A 21,000-nucleotide genomic window follows, 5' to 3' on the forward strand; every position below is an offset into this window, starting at 1 on the left:
TCTTATAAACAGTACATTTGCATAATGACTGAAACCAGCCCACTGAGGAACAATGGGCTGGGAGGTCAGTTTCTTAATCTTAATTATGCAAATTCTCATGACCATTGATCAGCAACCACTGACTAAAACCCACTGATCAATGGCCATGAGTACCATTCACAGAGAGTTGGGGATTGGCTGCAATCACAGCATTGTAAGATGGCGAAAGATGTACCCTTAGGCCCCCTCCTCGATTCAGAGATGGTCTTTCCCTTTTCACATAAATGGCCTCCTTGACTCTTCGCTCAAACCAGCGTTCCTCCCTGTCCAGGATGTGTACATCCTCATCCTTGAAAGAGTGTCCACTGGCCTGTAGGTGTAAATAGACTGCAGAGTCCTGGCCTGACGAGGTAGCTCTTCTGGGTTGTGCCATCCGCTTCACCAGAGGTTGTTTGGTTTCCTCGATGTATAAATCCTGGCAATCCTCCTGGCACTTAACAGCGTACACTGTGCTACTCTGTTTGTGTCGGGGGACCCGATCCTTGGGGTGGACAAATTTTTGGCGCAGCGTGTTTTGGGGTTTAAAAGCCACAGAGACCCGTTTTTTTTTTTTTTTTTAAAAGCGTCTCAACTGCTCCGATACTCCTGACACATACGGGATCACTACAGGTTTTCGCTTAGGCAGCGTTCACTGTTTGTTGGATATCACGAAAAGTTTGCCATAATCCTGGATGATCCTGCTTTTTGGCATCTTAGAAACACAGCTGTGGCCAAGCAAGAGCTAGAGAAGCTTATTCATGCCTTTATTTCATGCATTGCTCTTTTTCTTTTAGACTGTTTAGTTTAGTTCAGAATGCTGCGACTCAAATTTTAACAAAAACAGGAAGACAGAGGATATCAGCTCCCTGTACTGGCCTCCAGTAAAATACGGAATTCAAAGTATTGCTCACTGTTTATATTAGTAATTAAATGGCTTGGGTCCTACGTAAGACTTGTTTAATGAAGCTAAACAGGGTCATTTATCTGCACATAACTGGAACCAAGTACCCACTGAGGTCAGATCATCTCCAGCCTCAGCCATTTTTTTTTTTAAAAAGAGGCAAAAATAAGGATTATTCACTGCTGCTTTGAATGAATCAGGTAGCTGTATCATGATTGTTAATATTATTTCTGTCTATTATTTTTTAGTTTGGAGTTGATCCTGTAAAGTACATTAAGGGATTGTAGTGTTTGAAAGGTGCTACTTAAGTAAACTTGCCTTGCCTAAACAAGTCGTTGAGTCTTTCAGCAGCGTATTTCACTTCATTGTCCTCAAAGTAATGATTATAAAAGGCTATCTGTGTATTGTTGTATTGAAGGACATGTTCAGACTGAAAGTCCTGCACACCAACCGTCTCCTTTTTCCCCTTTTAATTTCTCTCTTTAGTAAGGCACACTCATCATATCCTCTCCCATAATAAGGGCACTGATGCAAATACCTTTTGCATCTTGATTTGATTTAATTCAAAGTGATTTAACTGCAGCTCCACCCAGTTATCCAACCATCCATTGAACTGAGGCCCCGAGCTGGTGAAACTCCCAGTAGGCCAAATGTTATCAGTGCAACTTGATCTCCAGCCCTTTGTAATGAGAGGGATTGTTTGTGGGGAGACTTTAATAACTCCCGCAGCCTATTTATATCTTGTAAGTCACACACTGCGTATGACGCACTATAAAAGCACACAGGCACACCCACGACATGTGCCACAAACTTTGATAAAGACCGTCTCGTAACTGTCTGCCAACAGTCACATTAAAGCAAAGAAAAAAAATACTTTAAGTACGTTTTCATACAGTGGGTTATCTATTAACTCTAGATGTGACAGCAAACAAGTTTGCACACTGAGATAATGCAGCGAACCAACAACAGTCTGGTGATATGTTCACAGACCGAGAGTGTGTATGACACCAACAGGATGGTGTTATAACGTAGCAAGAATTATTTTAGTAAATTACCCATGTCTACATATGTTTAGTCTACTTGGCTTTAAGCTGATTAAGAGCAACAAGATGTCTTGAAACTAAAAGCTTTCCTTCTAATTATCCCTAGCGGAGGACAGCTCTTTAGAGCCAACAAGCCACACGGGTAAACATGGGGGAAGAAAGCTGGAGGAGCAGCTGGTACACAGCAAGGAGAAGGAGGAGGGATGAGACAGCAGGAGGAGTAAATGATAACGCAAGACCAACGTGGCGCTTGCTTTACTTTCGCAAATGTTGCTGATCCAGTACCATTTGTGATGAACGTTTGTTCATGCGGCGGTTTCCTTAGAAATGTGGAGAGCACCATTAACACAGCACTGCAAATACTACACTCACAGGACGAGGTACTATGTCTGAAAATCCTTCAACAGAGGAGGGGACCTACGTAGCTCTTAAATAAATACGTTTTAAGGAAGTCTGACAAGCAAAATTGTCTAGTTGGTCCCGTTTAAGAGAGTTAAACCATCATAACCAGCTCTCTCAGTAGCAACTGACTCCAAGATTAGCATCAGAATATTCAGCCAATGAGGGGAATTGTTTGACAGACATCTGTATACATTTTTATACAGATATTTGGTGTAGTATAAACACAACTGTCAACCGGTTTTTGATTCCCATCCCTAACTATCAGTCATGGATTGGCCTCCCCAGAGCCCGAACTTCAATATTATTGAAGTAATGTGGGGTCATCTTGACAGAAAACAGAATAAAAGAAGCGCTTTGGATGTCCTTCAAGAAACCTGGAGAACTATTCCTAAAGACTACTAAGAGAAATTACAAGGAAGTTTGCTGTGCTTAAGAATAAAGGTGGCAACACCAAATATTGACTTTCAAGCTCATTAGTATTGTATAAACTCAGTTTTTTGCCTTACATACTGTAATTTCATCACGATCATTAGCACTGTACAGTAAGGGGGGGGGGGGGGGGGGGGGGGAGACATCATTCTGCCAATGCTGGCCGCTAAATTAGATGTCTGGCTGTCAATTCGGTCTGAAGACGTCTCACTTAAGTGCGCTACAGATTGCGACACCGATCATACGTTGCATCATGCTGAAACAAGTAAATCTTATCTGCCATATGAAGGTTTCAGGCTCTCCTGCAGGCACAATAGATGACACAGCAATCTGCCACCATCAGTCTCACATTCTGACATTTCTGCTGCTCATTTCCATCATTTCCTCACAACACGTTCACCATCTTGCCGTCACTTTTTGTCATTTTAATGACCAATCATTGCACACTCACACACACCAAAAAAGTAGAGACCATAACACCCACAAAATTAAAAGAAAATTCTTGAACCCACAGTCTGACTTCTGGAAACTCCAGCATCAGCCTGTTATCTGTTTCTACAGCGTCACCACATCCCCACAGACCGTCCCCACACACCCTTTCTTTTGTCCTAAACCACACGTTTATGTCAAATCACGGCAGATCTGCAGTGTTGGAGACACAAAGCAAACAAGTACGCACAGACAATACAAAATTGTTTCTGGTAACAGTATTTCCACTTTAGTGCTATATAGCATTTCTGTATTTGCTGGTGTTTTCTTCTCTTTTTGGCAACGTCTCTAAAAGCTGTACATCCTTCTATGCAAAATCTGTGATGGTATTTTCTTACTTTGCTTGCTTTTTTGTCCATTTTATAGTATTTTCTTGACCCGCGGTGTACTGAACTCTCAGCACCACTTTCCAAATGTGTCCAGTCGACCAGATTTCAACCTGGCAGTGAGGCTGGCTTAAACAGAAAAAAATGATCAGCATATAAGAGCAATTTTGTGACTACTTGCTCAATAAACCCACATTTGTGCCAGAAACTCTGTTTAAAAAAGGTCAGATAAAATAATAACTGAAGAAGCCATCTTTTTGTTTAATAGGAAGCAAATCCCCCGGCTGCCCCATGAGGCTCACTCATACAGCACACAGCGAAGCATGCCCAGCTTATTCCATTAACTGATGGTGTATTGCTTTGTTCATGGACTGTTTACCAGCTGCCCCCCCGCTGTGAGGAAAATCACCAGGATTAAATTTCATATTGTGTACAGGAGGATGAGAGCATCGCTCGCTTAAGGACGGCAGCATGAGAGACAATCAGGGTTTGTGCAGGCCTGCACTTTGTTCATCAACATTCATGCCTAATGCTTACTATACAACACATAAAACACTCCATTTCCTGATTATTTCTCCTCAGAACCAATCAAAACTCTAAAACTGCATCAGCTTAAATCTCCAAATATCTTATCCTATTAGAGGAAGAGCGCATTTCCCTGAAACACTCTCCCTCCGGCAACACCAGAGATTACAGCATAATGCTCTCTGTTGATTTATTTTTCCTAAAAACAAAGGTCTCTGACCTTTAGACGCAAGCTCAGCGTTGGGTTTTAAATGCACCACAGTTTAAGGCAGACTAAATTATTTGGTTTATTTGCTATTCGAGTTCTTTCAGAAGGATTGTAACCTACACTTTAAAGCACAAATCCTTAGGATAACATCACAGCAGCCATGCATTCAGTTGTCCGTCCCAATTCCCTGATTGTTTCAGCAAAGACTGAGTTTGTTCTAAATATATAAAGTGTCCTCTGGTAGGTTCAGAGACAGTTAACGTAACTGAGTGGCTGTTTAAACTGCACGGCAGGACTGACCGATGAGGCTGGGATCGATGTATGTGTCCCGAGGGGCCCTGGGCACTGCCATAATGAGGAAGGGGTCAGGGGTCGAGGTATGTCGAGTGCAAGGTTGCTGGTTTTGACAAGCCAGGCCGGGACCCAAATGAGCACGAAAGTGAGGAACTACTGCCATCGTATAATGAAACTTCAAAGACTTGACATTAAAAAAAGAGGTGGTATCCAACTTTAACGGATGCAGATGTGAGGGCAGAACTTCGGCATCTGTGGCCTGGCCTCATGCGACGAAAAACAGCCACAGGCAGTGAAATGTCTGTTTCATTTATGTTTTAATTGAGTGACCCGCCCTGAGCCACTCACTCCTGATCACTCCGGCCCTCCCAGTTCTCACCCAGAAAGCTGGCGGAGGTTAACTGGCCAGGGGTGATAGGTGATGTCACAACAGTGTGTGAGCTCAGCCTCGCTGGCCTGTGTGCGAGCGTCTGGGGAGAAGGAGGGGTCCATGCGAAGCTGGAATGCAGGGGTACATCGCTATGAGGTCATGGGAATTATGGGATGTTTGCACAGAGGGAAGGCAAGATGTGAAACAAAGATAAAGAAACAGGGAGGGGAAAAAAATCCACGGACAGGAACGCCAGTTTACAATAGCTGCTGCAGCTCATCACATCTACCAAGCACACAGGCAGGCTCTCAGTTTAAGAAAAACAAACACCTCCACCCCTCCACCCAAAAAACTATTAACAGTATCGGACTTTAATACCTTGCCTGAGGGTGGGCAGCTGGGCTGGTTGGTTAGTGAGGGTGTGGTCACTAACACGCTCCAACAAGGATGAGGAAAATAAACTCATAGTGAACTGAATGTGATCTGGGCTGCTACTGTCAGACAATGCAACCTATTGTACCGCTGCGGCCGTAGAGCCTCATCATCAGCACATCGCCCCGTGGCCCCTCCTCTTCCCTCCACTGTTGTGCCCTTGCAAAACTTTGCCCCCATCTGAAATGCTCCTATCAGGGCACCAACGATCCAAGCAATGAGCCAGTGCTATTAAAGCTCTTATTTTGTTTTCCCATCAGTACCAAACATGTAACTTACTGTAAGAAAACACCCCATTTTTAGACGCTGTTAAAAGACTGATTTGCCTGCTAATGAGACGTTTATTGGCTCTTATGTGGTTCCTTTACACTCATTTCAACAGATTAACAAATTTGAGAAGTGAGAGGGGCAAAATAATTTAATGCATGACAAAACTGAGAAGATCTTTGGCAGGCTGCTATAATAGGGAGAGCAGAAACAGAGCAACTGTAATAGTTGACAACAATCACACCCCATCTTATCTTAGAGACCCAATAACACAATCTCACACCAATAGAGCATTTTACTCTCCATTGGTGTGATATTGTGAGCTTACCTGTGGTTCCTAGAATATTTAGTAGAATGGGAGACAGACCCTTCAGATCTCAGGCCCCTCTTCTGTGGAACCAGCTCCCAGCTTGGATTCGAGAGACGGACATTATCTCTACTTTTCAGATTAACCTTAAAACTTTCCTTCCTGGTAAAGCACATGGTTAGTGCTGAATCAGGTGATCCTAAATCCTCCCTTAGTTTTGCTGCATTGACAGGTACGAACGGTCTAATGTTAAAATGCCCAACTCTACAGGATCAAAAAGCAGGTTTAGAACCTGGGACAAAACAGCTGTTTTTTAACTCTATGTGTAGCTTCTACCCTTAATAACATCTCTACTGTTCCTGAAATTATCCACCTGGATACTGGAGTTAGGGGCGTCACCACATTTTTGACAGATGTTCCAACTCAAACCACCACATGACACTAAGAAGTCAGTGCCTCAGTTCTGATGACAGTTTTTATTAGTCTGGCTCTCCAAAACCAATGTCTCACACCATGGTGGCTACATCCATGTTTTATACTGCCTATGATTGAAACATGGATTATGTGTGGTAGAGGAATAGCGTTGGTGGGCTTTTAAAACCTCATTTTAATCATCGTCAAACTGGTTTGAATTGCTAACGCTTCTGATGACACTCATTTGACCTTTGACTTCTCAGTAGAAACAACTAGTGTTAATGGTTTTGTAGATGCTATAAAATTCCACGAAGGTCAGATGAGATTAGGCAGACATGCAGTAGAGCTGGTAGGAGGTTCTGATCATGTGTTACAAGCCTAAAAACAGAAACATTCATGCGAGTGAATACATCACATGATAGGGAGTACATGACCCCATTAGTCCACATTGTTTTATTAAACTGAGAGGCCTGCTATGAAAATGAATGTGGATATTAATTTCCTCTCAGAGTCTCCGGTTTCGCAACAGTTCCTTGATGCGTTACTGTGGATTCTGTCTGCCTACATGGCCACGGGGCTGAGAAAAGTCTATTTTGTGTGCATAACTGTCTCCTTACGTCATTGTGAGGCTTATGGGAAGCTCTCCTATGCATTCCCTGGAGTGTCTGACTCTGTGTGTGTCTTTAAATATTAGACCTGAATGTGTGCTCATGTAAATTGTGTAAAAAAAAAAAGAAAAAAAAAGAAGTTTGTCATTAATGAACAAATACAGGATTTTCAAAATTTTCCACGCAACAGATCCATCCACATACAAGAAGTGACACATCTCCCCTCGACTCCACTATTGTCCGCTTTCTAACCTTCGCAGGGAAGTGTGACGCAGTTGGATTCAGGCTTCTATTGGGGCTGTTTCACATGGTTTTCCTGTGGGGGCAAACAAGCGGCACACCAGGGGAAGGTTGTAGAGCTTCACTGCCTGCCTCTGATGTACAAAAATGGGAACTTAAGAGGGGAACTCCAGGAACTTTACACATCAAGACGTGTTTGCAGGACTTGTGGAGGAGTTCTGCATATCTGAACAAATAAATCCTTAGAGAGGTGATAAGATAACTCAAGTTAAGTTACTTCAGTCTGTGTTGGTTAAAGATGAAGATTGAAAATGGAAACCCCATAAAATAAAAAAAGAAACAGACTGATTTATGCATCAACTAGGAAGCCTGGAGACCTGCCATGTCCTGACTACACAAAGGTGTTTTACTACCTAGGACAAAAGCTACAAACTTTAAGGTAATGTACCTCAGTAGCCATTAGAAATAAGGCTCAAATATTACATGTGTCTGTTTGAAAAAACAAGTGAAGAAGTTTAAAAAATAATAAAGAAGAGGGTTAAGGGCAAAAATAAACATCAATGAAATCAAAAGAAGAAAATAAGACCTTTGCCATGACTTGATACAGTTCTTATGTCTACTGACTACTACATAGATTTAGTCATACGAACAGCTTCCCTTAATACACTGGAAGCAGGAAAAAAACTAGTATTTCTTTGTGTCATACAATTAGTGCTGAAGAAGTTGGACAAGTGCTGAAACCCTGCATCAGCACATATAAGATAAATTTAGAGATGAATGCCCCGCAGACCGCTTCCAACTGATGCACCCGCTCCATGAAAACATGAGGAAGTTCCACCAGTACATCATCATCAGCTCCTGTGGACAAAAGGGGGTTTCCAATTCTGCTGAAGCAGTTGCCACTTAAAGTAGCCTCTCCCTTTTCAACTTTACTGGAAAAGATCAAAGACCCAAGTCCATGTCTAGATCTCCTTCTGTTTTCCTTCTTTTACTGACCATCCTTCTCCATAGACTCCAAATCTCCTGAGACCATGATAAAAACAAAACATGTACACAGCAGACCAGAGAAATATCAAACTGCTCTTAGTGCTGCTGTTTGCCTCCTGATTATTGGAGTCTTGCGATATTCTTAGAAAGAAAAACATAACCACATCTTTTGTGGGAGGCACAAAAAAACATCTGGCTTTAAACTGTAGGCGCTCTCATTAGGTGGTTGATTCAAATTTACAAATTCCAATCAATGGCACATCTCGCACATTGGTCAGCGGAGTAGGGGAACCAAAATTAGACCTATCTGTTTGGCATAGTACAGAAAAAATCTATGCCAAACAGACTGGGCAGATAGTTGTTTACCCGGTGAGGACGTCTGACACAGAGTGCGTGTATTGGCACTTTAACGTCAAGGACAACGAGGCTAGAATTGGTTAAAGAGGCAGAAAGCTTTTAAAAGCAGTCACATAATACGGTGTAGTCAAGCAGCATAATTAACTGGGCTCATTTTCCTAAAGACACATGCTGGTGCTCATAGCTTCCTGACACAAATAAAAGGGGGAAATCTAATAAAGTCGCTGTCTTTGTAGCTAACAGTCATTCTTAGACTAGTCTCTTGATGAATTAGACTTGATATACCAACGCAAACATTTGAAAGTTCTTTTCCTAAATGTTTTGTATCCAAATCCCTTTTTTCCTTGGAAAATGCTTTATCCTTCAAACCAACCTTTACTCTGTTTTTTGTTTGTTTCCCTTCTGGCTTTGAGTAGTTTTAAAGGAGTACTATTGTTAGAAGCCTTAAAAGTGACATGATCGTAATACAAAGAAGCAATTCTCTTGTACTTACTGAACTTAAAGAATTTTTTTAGCTTTTCTTTTTGAAAGGAAATTGCAGAAACAGTTTTACATGCTGTAATAAAACACTGAAAGCAACACATTAATTAATTCATTTAATGGGATATGACATTACAATCACAAGACCATAGATCTGTGATAAAGATACGTGTAGCAACTTACACACTTTAGCAACTTTACTTACTGTTTAATTAAATCAATTTAGTATCCATACCCCTTTCCATCAATTTATCATGCTGCTTTTTTAAATTTCCCATCTCACAAACACAAGCTGCTCTGACTGAATGGTATCTTTACCCGACCAGACCTCTCGGACTGTGGCACCCAGCCGCTATCCAAGCCACATAGCATCAAATCCCTACGCCCATATAGTGAACCCCTCTGGCCTGGCTGTTTGATGGGACCACAGGAACTCTGTATTTGGCAGACTAACAGTCTCTTGTTTTATTCCTCTTTATAGGGGTTTCTGAATTGGAAAGTAGTCTTTGGGGATTTAATCAGAATAGCTACATGAATGTTTCTTAGATGATGTGTCTCAGGCTTCTCCTACTGTGGGCAGACTCAGTAAGGACACAATGGAGAGAGCATGTCTCTCAGCTCACTTGGAAATACTTTAGTATGTCAACAGGAAGGAGGCGAGGAGGTGGCTCTTGGCATCTATTAATTGGATGGTTGGTGGTTCCATGTCTGGCAAGATCCTAAGCTCAAGTTCCTCTTCCATTCATCCATCAGAGCGTGAATGTTACACAGAAAGCACTTAAGAATATAAAAAGTGCTTGTAAGAATGGGTGAATGACATTTGTTGTGTGAAGTGCTTTGAGTAATAAAACAGAAAAGAGCTATAGCTATATCCTATTGTAAAGTGTCCTTGGGTGACTTGAAAGGCGCTCATAAATAAAATGTATTATTATTATTATTATTATTATTATTATAGCAGAACCAGTCCATTTCCCATTTACCTCCTGTAAAATGTGGATAACCACCTTTGTGTGATTGCTTAGCCTGATGATCCATGTTAGTGTAAGTGAAGCTAGTTAAGAGAAAAAGCTGTCTTGGGTTTATTGAACTTCCCTCATAGTACAGGCCCCATGAGCAACAACCTAGCTACTGGAGGAAAACTACAAGCTTTGTCACCAGGTAACCCTCAAAATCCAGTGAGAGCACGAGTTCTCATGTGTGCCTGCATCCATGAATGCGTTTGCAGATCAACACACCTTATTTGGTTATAATGTACTGGAGGGAAGTGGCAGCATGGGTGAAATGACAGAATGTGGGCAAACAACATTTGAGTTTAGTCAACACTTTATGGCAACAGGAACTCGTAGACTTGCACACTGGTTATAAATTTCATATTTCATTATTATTGCAAGGAGCCCGTCTGTTCTGGAGCTATCACCTCTATTATCTTCTTCATCTTCTGTATTTTCACTTGCATACGTTCCAAACCTCTAATTACAGAGTAAACCAATGCCAATTTTTCAGCCGTGAATAATTGGCATTAACGTTCCTAAATTACAAATAGGAATTCAAAGTAGTAGACAACCTGTACACCGACGTCATCTGCGTGACGACACGGACACACCCATTTCTCAGCTGCACGCAGCTCCAGGCTTGTACATCAGCTGACACACAGCTCTAAATGTCAACAGCTTCTCAAATCCAGTGTGTATGAATCTCATAAAACTTATCTGCCCCCTTCATGTTCTTCAGTTTCAGCCTAGATGACTTAAAGCAATTAACTCATTACCTAAACGCCACTTCAGGAAATCATGTTTCTCTTTAACTCAGCACACACCTATTCCCTGTAAATGCAAACTAAGCACTCCTTCCTGTTTTGCTAAAGCATTCACATTCAAGTGATGCCTGAAGGCAGCTGGAAATAGTGAGTGTTGTTTTACAGCAAACACCAGTATTGTGCCTGCATGCACCTGCCTTTCCTATATACACACACACAACACTATGAAAGCAACAAAGCTTTGGACAAAACAAGCTTCACCAGGTCACAGCAAACAGCCAAACAAAGCAAGGTGCAGGAGATCTCTGCACAAGCTCTTTGCAGGACCAGACAGTGGACCCATCATACATTATTAACAAGAAGCAAACTATCCATTTCCACTTATACTGACAGGTTGTTGGTTCTTACAGTGTGGTACGGGGGCCACTAATGGCCTCCAGCACCAAGCCACCACCAATAATCAATTAAGATAATAGCAATCACCAACTACTAATTTTTCACCAAACAATTGATTGGGAGACTCGAATGTCAGAATGAGCTCATGTTTCTGAGCTTTGGAAAACCCATCTTAGGCTCTAAGATCCTGTGGAAATTTGTGCCAAATTTTAACAAAACATGGGTCAGTTAAATCCACTATTCTCGTTACATTTGTAGGGGGAAACTTTCTATAAAAAAACAATACTGCTTAACTTAAAAAGTTAAAACAGCTATTTTGGCTTCACACAACTTGTGTCAACAGAAATGTCTGGATTTCAAAGGATGAGTATCTGTGAGCCAGTTTTGGCTTTATTCAGACCACGTTTGCAGGCTTCAGGACATCCAACTTGATAAAACTTACTTGAATGGAGTCGTTCGCCATGGCTGTCCCTGTTGCTGCCTTCAGTCCGTGCAGATTCACGGACAACTTGTGCACATGTGGGGATTCGGCCCACAGATGAACGCGATGTCTCCTTTCTTAAGACAATAAAATAAGAAAAGATACTCGTATAGGCCTGCGAGTCTTATCTCAACTTCAGGCAAATGTGTAATAACACAAAGGCAAACAGTCAAGGGGTAATCCGCATTGTAGGTCCGCCTGTGGCCGCGCCTGAACCGATCCACCCTGTGTTGTTTAACCAGCGTTAGCCCCCACTCCACTCCACGAACAATCAAAACGGCTCCACCGTGTGTGCGCGTTTTAACAAGAGACACAAGTCATTCAGATAACTGCAAACTACTGAGCTCCGCAGTCATTCATCACCATCCTCTTCTGTGAGTATCTGCCATTCAACAGCTAAAAATCCAGCAGCACGTCCCTGCTGAACGGTCACATCCACAGCCGACATGAAACCAGAGGAGATCCCCCGTCTTCCCTCTCCCCAGCTCCCGGTTACATCCGTGAACACGCCTCACAGCCTCCTCTCTCTTATCACATGCCTTACAAGAAGAAAAAACCCGCCTGTCAGTCCTTCACACAGCCGCAAACCCAGGACAGCGGGAAGCTAACCTGGGCGTTACACATCCCACTCTGGGCTCAAGTCAAAAAACACCACAAAAGAGCTCCTTCTTTGTTTTGCCGCTCGAGATGGACAGCCTCACCCGCCGTGAGACATCCAGGCAGCGGTTAACTGACGGCAAAGCGGCAGCACGCAACACTTGTACGCGAGACCCCGGCCGCGCGCTCCCGACGCCCTTCCAAATCGACCGGGCTGCTCATTGGTCCAGAGCGGGGCAGCGGGGGCGCGCAGGATAGGTCATGTGACATGCTGCAGCGCTGCTTGTTACCTTGTAATGAACCAACTGTTGAATTTGTAAAGCACGCAGAGCCTTTACCTGCCTCATGGTGATTCTATTCAGTAAATACACACAAATACATAAACAAAATAGATCTACATCAGTATGTACAACAGCCTGTCTCACCGAAAAATGAAGAATAACAACCGCAGTACAACTTCAGCCTGAAGGTACCTGATTATTATATATTGTTTTATAAATAATATTAAATGGAAACTAACACTCCTGTCGGCTAAAGACAGGAAACTGAGGCTAAAAGTTGCACAGTCTCACCCCAAATTATCTGGGCATCAGAAAATTTGGATGAAATTTGCTGGTCTGACGAGTCTTATTTTCTGCTCCAACACCCAAACGGTCAGCGTAAAACAACATGAAACCGTGGATCCATCCTGCCCCTTATCAACAGCTCAGCCTGGTAGTGGTGGTGTAATTTTGTGGTGGATATTTTCTTGGCACACTTTGGGCCCCTTTGTACCGAAAGAGCATCATTTAAACACCCCAGCTTACTCCAGTATTGCTGCTGACCACTTCCAGCCCTTTATGACCAAAACTACAGGTCTCAAGTGTCTGAAGACAAGTAATTTGCCATTGGAACAACACATAATACAGATTATAACACACCATTAGCCATCCCACTTTCACGTTTACATCAATAAAGAAAAACCCTGCCTTTGAAAAGCCATAAAAAAACCCAGATTTACAGCTATGGAGGCCCACCTGTTTAACAGGCTGATACTCTCTCATTGAGCAGAAATGTTAATAATAATGTAATACAAACCCTGCGTGTGGGAGAGAGAAGCTCATGACAGGGTCAGTTGATGTTAGGGTGGTGTGAGTGGGTGTCTGTGTTAGATTTAACAAAGATAAACTGATGCACATTTGCATATCTCATTTGCATCATGAAAATCTTTCAGCGGGGGCAGAGGACAAGAGCAGGGACAGAGGACTCACATACCATATCCTAAATATATGTTAAATGTGTAGGCTCATAACGATAAACTTAATACAGCTGAGTCACCTACGGTCATCAAAGAGCTGACTCGAGCAGTGAAAGGCAGCAATAACTCATGATAAGGCAAACAGATGTCTGTAATAAACTGTTAAAATTTCCACACAGATGTTTTAGTCCAGTTGTTCTGAGGGGTGGAGTTATTTAGGTTATGAAAAACTTTTCTTATCTCGGTGATATCTGCTAACAGAGCACGGCATGATGGTTAATCTCTCTCTGTATGAAGGAGGGACTGAAAACAAAATTAGGTGTATTTGCACAAGCTTTGAAATGCAAGCACTAGTTTTATATTGGTATTTGTCATATTGGCTGATATCTGCCTATAAACAAATGTTTAAAGAGGACCTATTAAAATGTAGTGTTTTCAATTTGTTTTCATTATTATTATTATTAGTAGTAGTATTTAGGTTTCAGTTTAGTTTAGTTTCAGTCATTTTCCAGAGCCGCATTGAAAGTTTCACTTTAGTTTTCAACTGTAGAAACTGTTCATTTTCAGTTTGATTTGTATTAGTTTCAGTGTTAGTTTAAGATTTCCCCCAATTTCACAATAACAATAATTCAAATATGTGGCATAAAATCAATAATAATCAGCTATCATTTGCTCCAGCGCATCTGTTTTAGCATATTTGTGCTGCAGGAGAAAAAGAAAAAAAAATCGGTTTCTTTCTGCCACAGGGAAAATAATGAATTAAAAAATTAAATAAAAGTTAAACCAAGTCTCAGGGACTTGAGTCAAAATTTTCAGTTATGAATTAAGTATCTCGAAAGTTAATTCGGAATTTCAAGATATCTTGAAATTTCAATTTATTAGGTGGAAATTTTGACTCAGAGACCCATTTATGTGGTTTTGTTCTGTTGCTTTTCAGTGTCAAATAAAAAATTAAATTAAAAAATAAAGAAAAATAAAGAAAACGCACAATTGCAGGCAGTGTAAAATCGTGAAGCTTATAACTTTACGTGATTTATTTTTTTATTTACTTTTTTGTTGCTAGGCAGGGACCTTTGACCTTGGACAAGAGGCTGACGTGCAAAAGAAGGGTAACGGCTAACAGCTAAGCTAGCGAAGTTGTTAATGGTAAACTCCGGCTCCCAGTAAACGTGCTAGTGAGCTGGGGCGATCCCAGCATAACATTTAACAATCATTTTCGTTAATTCTAATAAAAACAGTATTTTGCTGCCAAATTTCACTTTCTTCTCGTGTTTGCGTCTCATAGCTAGCTAGATCGCTGTGTTATCGTGAATTAGCAGGACGTTAGTAAAGAGTTCACTCGTGATGCCTGTGGCAAAGCCAGAAATGCTTCTCTAATGTAGTTTGATTTTCAGCAGCTGTTCAGTTAACGTCCACTTGCCTGCAGCGGGAAGCATGTCGGTCACTGAAGTGTCAGCATCAGGGCAACACCTGGATCTGGATCTACAGGATTCAGACGGCAAGGACCGTCTGCAAATCGGCACATATACAGGTCAGAGGGTAGAAGACACTGTAGTACATGTCAGTGCAAAAGAAAATTGGCTGTTAGGAGGAGGATGAAGAGTGGGCAGGTGGCTGGTCCGGATCACATACCTGTGGAGGTATGAAGATGTTTAAAAGAGAGGGCACCGTTTAACACCGTTTTGGAGAGTTAGAGGAAGAAACGGGGAAGAAGTGGTAATTATTTTCAAGAACAAAAGTGTAGAGCTGTAGTAACAACAGAGGGATAAAGCCGATGAGACATACTATGAAGCTGTGGGAAAGAATCGTTTAAGCTAGTTTAAGGAGAGAGGTGGCAATCGCTGATCGCCAGTATGGTTTAATGATGACAAAGAGCACTACTAAGAATTTGCTGTCGGTGCCTTGATAGAGGATTACAAGGCTGGCCAGCAGGACATGTATGAATACAGGTGTGTGGTAGGAATAACAGATGGATTAATGAGGAGGAGGTGGAGGTATGCTCTGGAGAGAAGAGGAATGAAAGTCAATAGAAGCGAGACAGAATACATGAGTCTGAGGTGTAACAGTGAAGATACAAGAAGGACAGTAAGTAAAGGTAGCTGAATTGAAATATCTGGGTTCAACCATCCAATTTAATGGATAGTGCACAAGAAAGGTGAAGCAGACAGTGATTGGAGGGTGGAGTGGGTCGAGATGACTGTTTGGAGAAGCAGAAAGAGTGATAAAGTTGCATTATGGTAGTGAGACCTGCTATGATGTATGGTTTGGAGACGCCAGCATTAGCAAAATGACAGGAGGCAGAGTGAGCAGGAGAGATTAGAAATGAGTGCATTAGCTCAGTTTGAGTAGTTTGGACATAAAGTTAGAGTCAGCTGATCGATACATGAATTTGTAGGAACATCACGGTTACACATTTGTTTTAGTGTAATCGCACCACAAAAGTGATGTAGAGACTGGAACACAGGAGGCTGTATAAAGAGGTGTTTTACCATCATCTGTTTTCTATTATGTTTTAATTTATGTGGGTATAGCACATGTGCACCATTCATTTTATGGTTTAGTAAAATTCTTTTAAATGTTTAGTAATAAATATAAAGTGAAAAATGGTTTTGATCACAGGCGTGCATGGTTTTTCTCCTAAAAAAAATAAAAAGTAGAAAATGAATAAATAATGAATCGGAAAAAACATAATACTAATTCAAGAAAAGAAAACCAATTTTAAAAAACAACATAAAATGTAAATAAACATCTAACAACCCTTTTAATTTACTGTTACTTTTATAATTTTTCTTTCATAAATTCATAAACATTTGAAGAAACAAACCAATCAAAATGAAATCGTTCCAGTCTGATCCAAAACCCTGTAAATTGATGTGGTTTAAACCTACAGGAGAACATCAGCCTCTCCATCATGTAGTAAACAGTATGGAGACGTTTTTGGTAATGGCTTTCTTTGCAGTCAGCATTACTCTAAAAATATCTCTGTCTCCAAAGTTTCTAATTCTTGTATTTCTTTTTCAGAAAATATTAAACCTTAATGAAAGAACACTGTGAAGCGATCATCATCATGCTGTTCTCTGTGTTTATGCACATGATTAGGTGTTTCAGAGGCGGAGAAGCAACTATCGTTTTTAGCTGACGTTGCTGTGGCGCCATCCTGTGGTAAATATGGGTGCTGCAGCTGCCCAGACTTGAGCCAGGTTGAGAAAAGCATCTGGCTGCAGCTCCAGTTCTTCTTGAGCAAAACAGATTGCGTACTTGACTGCCTCATCCAGGGGTAGGTTCCTGCTTTGTTGCACTCATTTTGGTCATTTCTCTGTATCATGAAGGTTTTTTGTGTCCTGGCAGGCAGAAGTGTGTAAGCAGGGACACTGTAGTTACTGCTGTGCAGAATTTCCTGTACACCTGTCAGCCTTTCTTTAACCACCTGGAACACCTAACCAGAAGCATCGTGTCCCAAAGCAACCCTCTGCCAGCTGAGAGTTGCACAAGGGTAAATTTTCACAGTTTTATAGCATTTTTTTCCTCATGCATATGAAAAGTTTGGAAAGTTACCATGCTCAGATTGCAAGCTAAAAGGAATTTCAAACACCATAAACATTGCTGAAGTTGTAGGGTTTTTTTTTTACCCCCCACCTACCTCTTGATGATAAACACCTGCATTTAGAAAAAACATTTGTTTACTTGTTAATTAAATTGATTTGAAAATCTCAAATAAAGGAAATCATGTAGGCAACAAACACTTTTTGCACCACTGTAGTTGACTTTGATTGGAAGCAACAGGTTCATCTGTTGAGTAGTTAAATTATGTATTTGACAGAAAGCTTATTGCACTTCATATAAGAAATGAATCCTATGTTGTTGTGGTCAGTCGCTTCAGAACAGTGTGTGCATCAGCTGTTGGAACAAACTGCCCGAGCGGAAGGTGTATCGGTGCCGTGTGTGTCTACAACTTGAAAATTTTGTGGTTTATATTTACTCTAAACTGTGTGTATGTGTGTGTGCAGCTGCTGGACTTCTCACAGCAGCTGTGTGACAAGTTGGAGCAGATGCTGCTGAGGTGTTCCAGCTACAATCTTCTCAGTTTGGATGAGAAGGAGCCCCAAAGGTGCACGCTTATGCAAACGAATACTTGCTTTTGTTTACAGTGTGTTTGTACTATGAAGCAGAATTTAGTCTTATCGAGCTACAGTTGTGGGTGGAAGTTTGCATCCACTCATTATGGGAATGAATGTCATGCTTTTAAAATTTTGAACTGTTCTTTTTCAAGAATTGGGTGCACAAGTTTGAATTTATTTTGGATTTTCTCTAAAGTCAAAAAATATAAATTAACTCACTCAAGCCCTGTAATAAGTGGAGATGGAGATTCTATAATGAACTCTAACTTGACAAGGCCAAGCCTGACTAATACACATTAACCTTGTGTTAGTGATCATGATTGACTAAAACTGGTAGTTTCTCTTTGCTGCATAAAAACGATTTGTTGGACAGCACACATTGGATTTAGAACAATGAGAAAGTCCGAGGAACTCTGAAGATCTAAGGAGGAGAATTGTAGATTTATAGAAGTCAGGAAGGTCTTCTTTTGGAGCCATTTCTAACTGCAGACCCAAACGGTCACCCACAGATGGGATCGGTTAGGATGCTCAGGAACCATCCAGGAGCCAGCAAAGCTCAAGCCTGCCATGAAACTGCTGGAGCCAATATCCAGCCAGAATTATTCCATGAGCATATTAGCGGGAATGTATGTATACTTTGACTCTGTATGGATTAGAGTCAATCCAAAATAAATTCAAACTTGTGCACCCAATTGTTACTGAAGATGTATACGGTGCAATTATTCCACCCTGGAAAAAGAACAGTTCGATTCTATAATAAAAAAAGCCAAAATTTACCATGACATTCATGCCACTGATGTATTTATTTAAACTTTTGAAACTGTTACGTCATTACAAGTTATCAATGTGACTAACTTATGATTCTCCAAATCCTCATCCTCCTGTTGTTTCTGCTCATGTCCACATTTTATATCTAGTACTGTTTAGCTGTCACACATAAACCTGTAATAATTTTAAACCTCATGTGGTCACATTTCTTCCCTGTCCTACAGATTACTTCACATTTTCTTTGCACCTGCGTGCAGAACCTACTGTTGAGAATCAGCATTTTGTGATTCTTTTTTTTAATACTCCCATCATTTTCGTCTTCTCTGCACAACCCCAACACTGTGACTGTTGCTATAAACCTTTCACTCTGAACATCAACGTCTTTTGCGTTTTTGTTCCCAGCGTGTCTCAGTTCTGCATCGGCCAGAGTCAGCTCGGCCACCTGAGGCTGACCGTTTTCCGTTACTGTGTACCCACGCCGTACCTCTCCCAGGTCAACACGGGGCTGTACAAACGCATGCGCTGGAACGTGGAGAAACTCCACAACGATGAAGAGAAAGAGGCAGAAACTGATTAGTGAGTCTGGATGTTGAAGCATCTCCATGTTCCGTTTCCTATTTCTTGCTCACTTTAAGTCATTAAAACTTCTCACCTTTCATGTGTCATTCCTGGGTTTCAAGCTACTTCCTGTGCTGTGAGGATTTCAGGCCACACAGAGAGGCTGATGATAGCTGCAGTCATGATGATCTGAAGGGGATCTGGTCCATTGGTCGCTGGGTGCAGGTGGACCCGGATCCCAACTCAGATGATATAAATGACTGGTAGGCTGCTATTTATGAAAACTCTGAGCTGTGTCCCCGATTAGGATTTTCTGACTCATCTGTGTTCATGTCTCAGGATCTTGTGTGAGGTCCCTCTGGCCAACTACCACAGACTCTTGTTTCTGGGTGAGGACGAGCCGTCTAGCTGCAAGGCTACAGACTCCCTGATGAAGCTGCTTTTGACTCTGGAGACAGATTAGCAACGAGCATCGTTTTGGTGCCTTATACAAGACCTAAGAAACTGTTCAAGGTTTAAAGTACGTTGAATGCAGCGTGTTGCCGATTCATCTGCATCCAGCTGATGCGAGACGTTTGAACATCTAGTTTCAGTTTGGACGTCAGAGCAAGAATTAAGTATTTGTGTGTTTCCGTGTTGTTTGCGATACGTGACCACTTCACTGGTTGGTCACAGCGACTGCATTCAGGCATGCTACTTTTACGTTCACCGCTTCATTCAGACACTCCTGCAGCAGTGATTGAGAGTTGTGTCCTGCCCCACCCAGACGGGCTGAGAGTGGACATGCTTTAACGTTACTGCAAACAATAAAGAGGCTGTTCTCTGCTCATCTGATTAACCCATATCGACATCTAGAGTCTTGTACTACTGTGACTCGGCATAAACAAATCCTACTACATTTACTTCAGTCATATTAGCATCACAGCTGTTGATGGCAATAGACCAGGAGGCACCTTTAGACCTGAAGCTGAGCTGTTCAGATGACATCTGGAAACCAATCCTTAACCTTAAAAATAAAAGGACAGCGTCTTAAACACATCTGTGGGAACTCTGGGAAAGCGGTGCATGTCTGAAGGGGCTGTAAATAGGTCGTGTCTCTATTAGTGCACATGCCATCATATTTTAAAGTAGACAAAGCCTGTTGCGCACGAACCCTAGAATGTCCAGCTGTTAGAAGGTTCAGTGTCTTTTAGTTTGCATCTGGACATCAGAAGAGAAACTGTTCTACTTTTGTTAGCTGTAAAAACACAGGCGCCTGAAAACCTGAGGAGGTGAAGTTGTTCAATACTGTGAAGTTTGCATGTATGGTTTTTAGGTTGTAAAAGATTTCTGCAGAGTTCATGTCTGATGTTTTCAACATTCCCACAGTTGTACAATTTGTAATCGCTCATGTTGAGAAAAGGCAAAGTGTTATTAAAAAAACCCCATTTTATTTACATGAAACATTGCATTGTAATAATTACACACAATCACAGATTTGCCTACAGAAATGAACAAAGACATTACACTTCAGAACAAGCTGCCACGGTCTGGGCCTTGAGCGAGACGGCCCGATTCGGTTCATTTCACCCGGTTCATGAAGACATTAAAGGAGCACACACAGGCTTCCTTTTCAATAAATTACAAAGCAAATGAGAGCCCGACGGACTCTGAGCCCAAGTAAATAACGAAATGTGTTCAGTTTGACCTTGTAACCATTCAGCTCATTAGTTCTGTTGGTTGAACATGAAGAAAGGCAATTTACTTAGAATAAAAACTACCATTTACACTCAACATCTTTCATTCTCTATTCAATAAAAATCTAAATATAACTCTTAAAACTGCTACTATAACTCTAAAACTCTGAAGTACAAAAGTAAAGTGGAGTATCCCTTCATTACAGTGATCAGTCTTTAATGATATACCCGCAAATACTTGAAAACACACCAAGGACATAAAAAATACTGAGCGCCACGTGTTCCCCGCCTGGAGCTGCAGGAATGCAAACTTTAG

The 21,000-nt window shown here is 41.5% G+C and overlaps 2 protein-coding genes across 10 annotated transcripts in view; one reads left to right on the plus strand and one right to left on the minus strand.

The window, feature by feature from the left end:
- The window catches only part of pkn1a (protein kinase N1a), a 60,775-nt gene extending 48,280 nt beyond the window's left edge, over window positions 1–12,495 (minus strand). The window contains exon 1 of the mRNA XM_026170505.1: window positions 11,692–12,495. Within this exon, the coding sequence (XP_026026290.1) occupies window positions 11,692–11,712 (21 nt within the window). The 5' untranslated portion in view covers window positions 11,713–12,495. The remainder of the gene's footprint in view (window positions 1–11,691) is intronic.
- A 158-nt stretch (window positions 12,496–12,653) lies between these two features.
- c6h19orf67 (chromosome 6 C19orf67 homolog) lies at window positions 12,654–20,451 on the plus strand. 9 transcript variants are annotated; one of them, XM_026170514.1, is made up of 8 exons: window positions 12,654–12,796; window positions 14,991–15,095; window positions 16,664–16,841; window positions 16,913–17,057; window positions 17,572–17,672; window positions 18,853–19,026; window positions 19,131–19,271; window positions 19,348–20,451. In XM_026170514.1, exons 2-8 carry the CDS (start codon window positions 14,999–15,001, stop codon window positions 19,469–19,471), a joined length of 960 nt encoding a protein of 319 aa, XP_026026299.1. In that variant the 5' UTR covers window positions 12,654–12,796; window positions 14,991–14,998; the 3' UTR covers window positions 19,472–20,451. The 9 variants fall into 9 exon arrangements, with proteins under 9 accessions (XP_026026299.1, XP_026026296.1, XP_026026297.1 ...); XM_026170511.1 differs by having other exon boundaries at window positions 12,655–12,796; window positions 14,959–15,095; XM_026170512.1 differs by lacking the exon at window positions 12,654–12,796 and adding an exon at window positions 14,596–14,673.
- Window positions 20,452–21,000: the final 549 nt, after the last annotated feature.

The sequence above is a fragment of the Astatotilapia calliptera genome, chromosome 6 (assembly GCF_900246225.1).
Source record: "Astatotilapia calliptera chromosome 6, fAstCal1.2, whole genome shotgun sequence".
Lineage (NCBI taxonomy): Eukaryota > Metazoa > Chordata > Actinopteri > Cichliformes > Cichlidae > Astatotilapia > Astatotilapia calliptera.

Coding starts and splice junctions, on each gene's coding strand:
- c6h19orf67 (XM_026170514.1), top strand. CDS start 14,999: ATGTCGGTCACTGAAGTGTCAGCATCAGGGCAACACCTGGATCTGGAT. Junction 15,096..16,663: donor GCAAATCGGCACATATACAG/GTCAGAGGGTAG, acceptor GCACATGATTAG/GTGTTTCAGAGGCGGAGAAG. Junction 19,027..19,130: donor AAAGAGGCAGAAACTGATTA/GTGAGTCTGGAT, acceptor CTGGGTTTCAAG/CTACTTCCTGTGCTGTGAGG.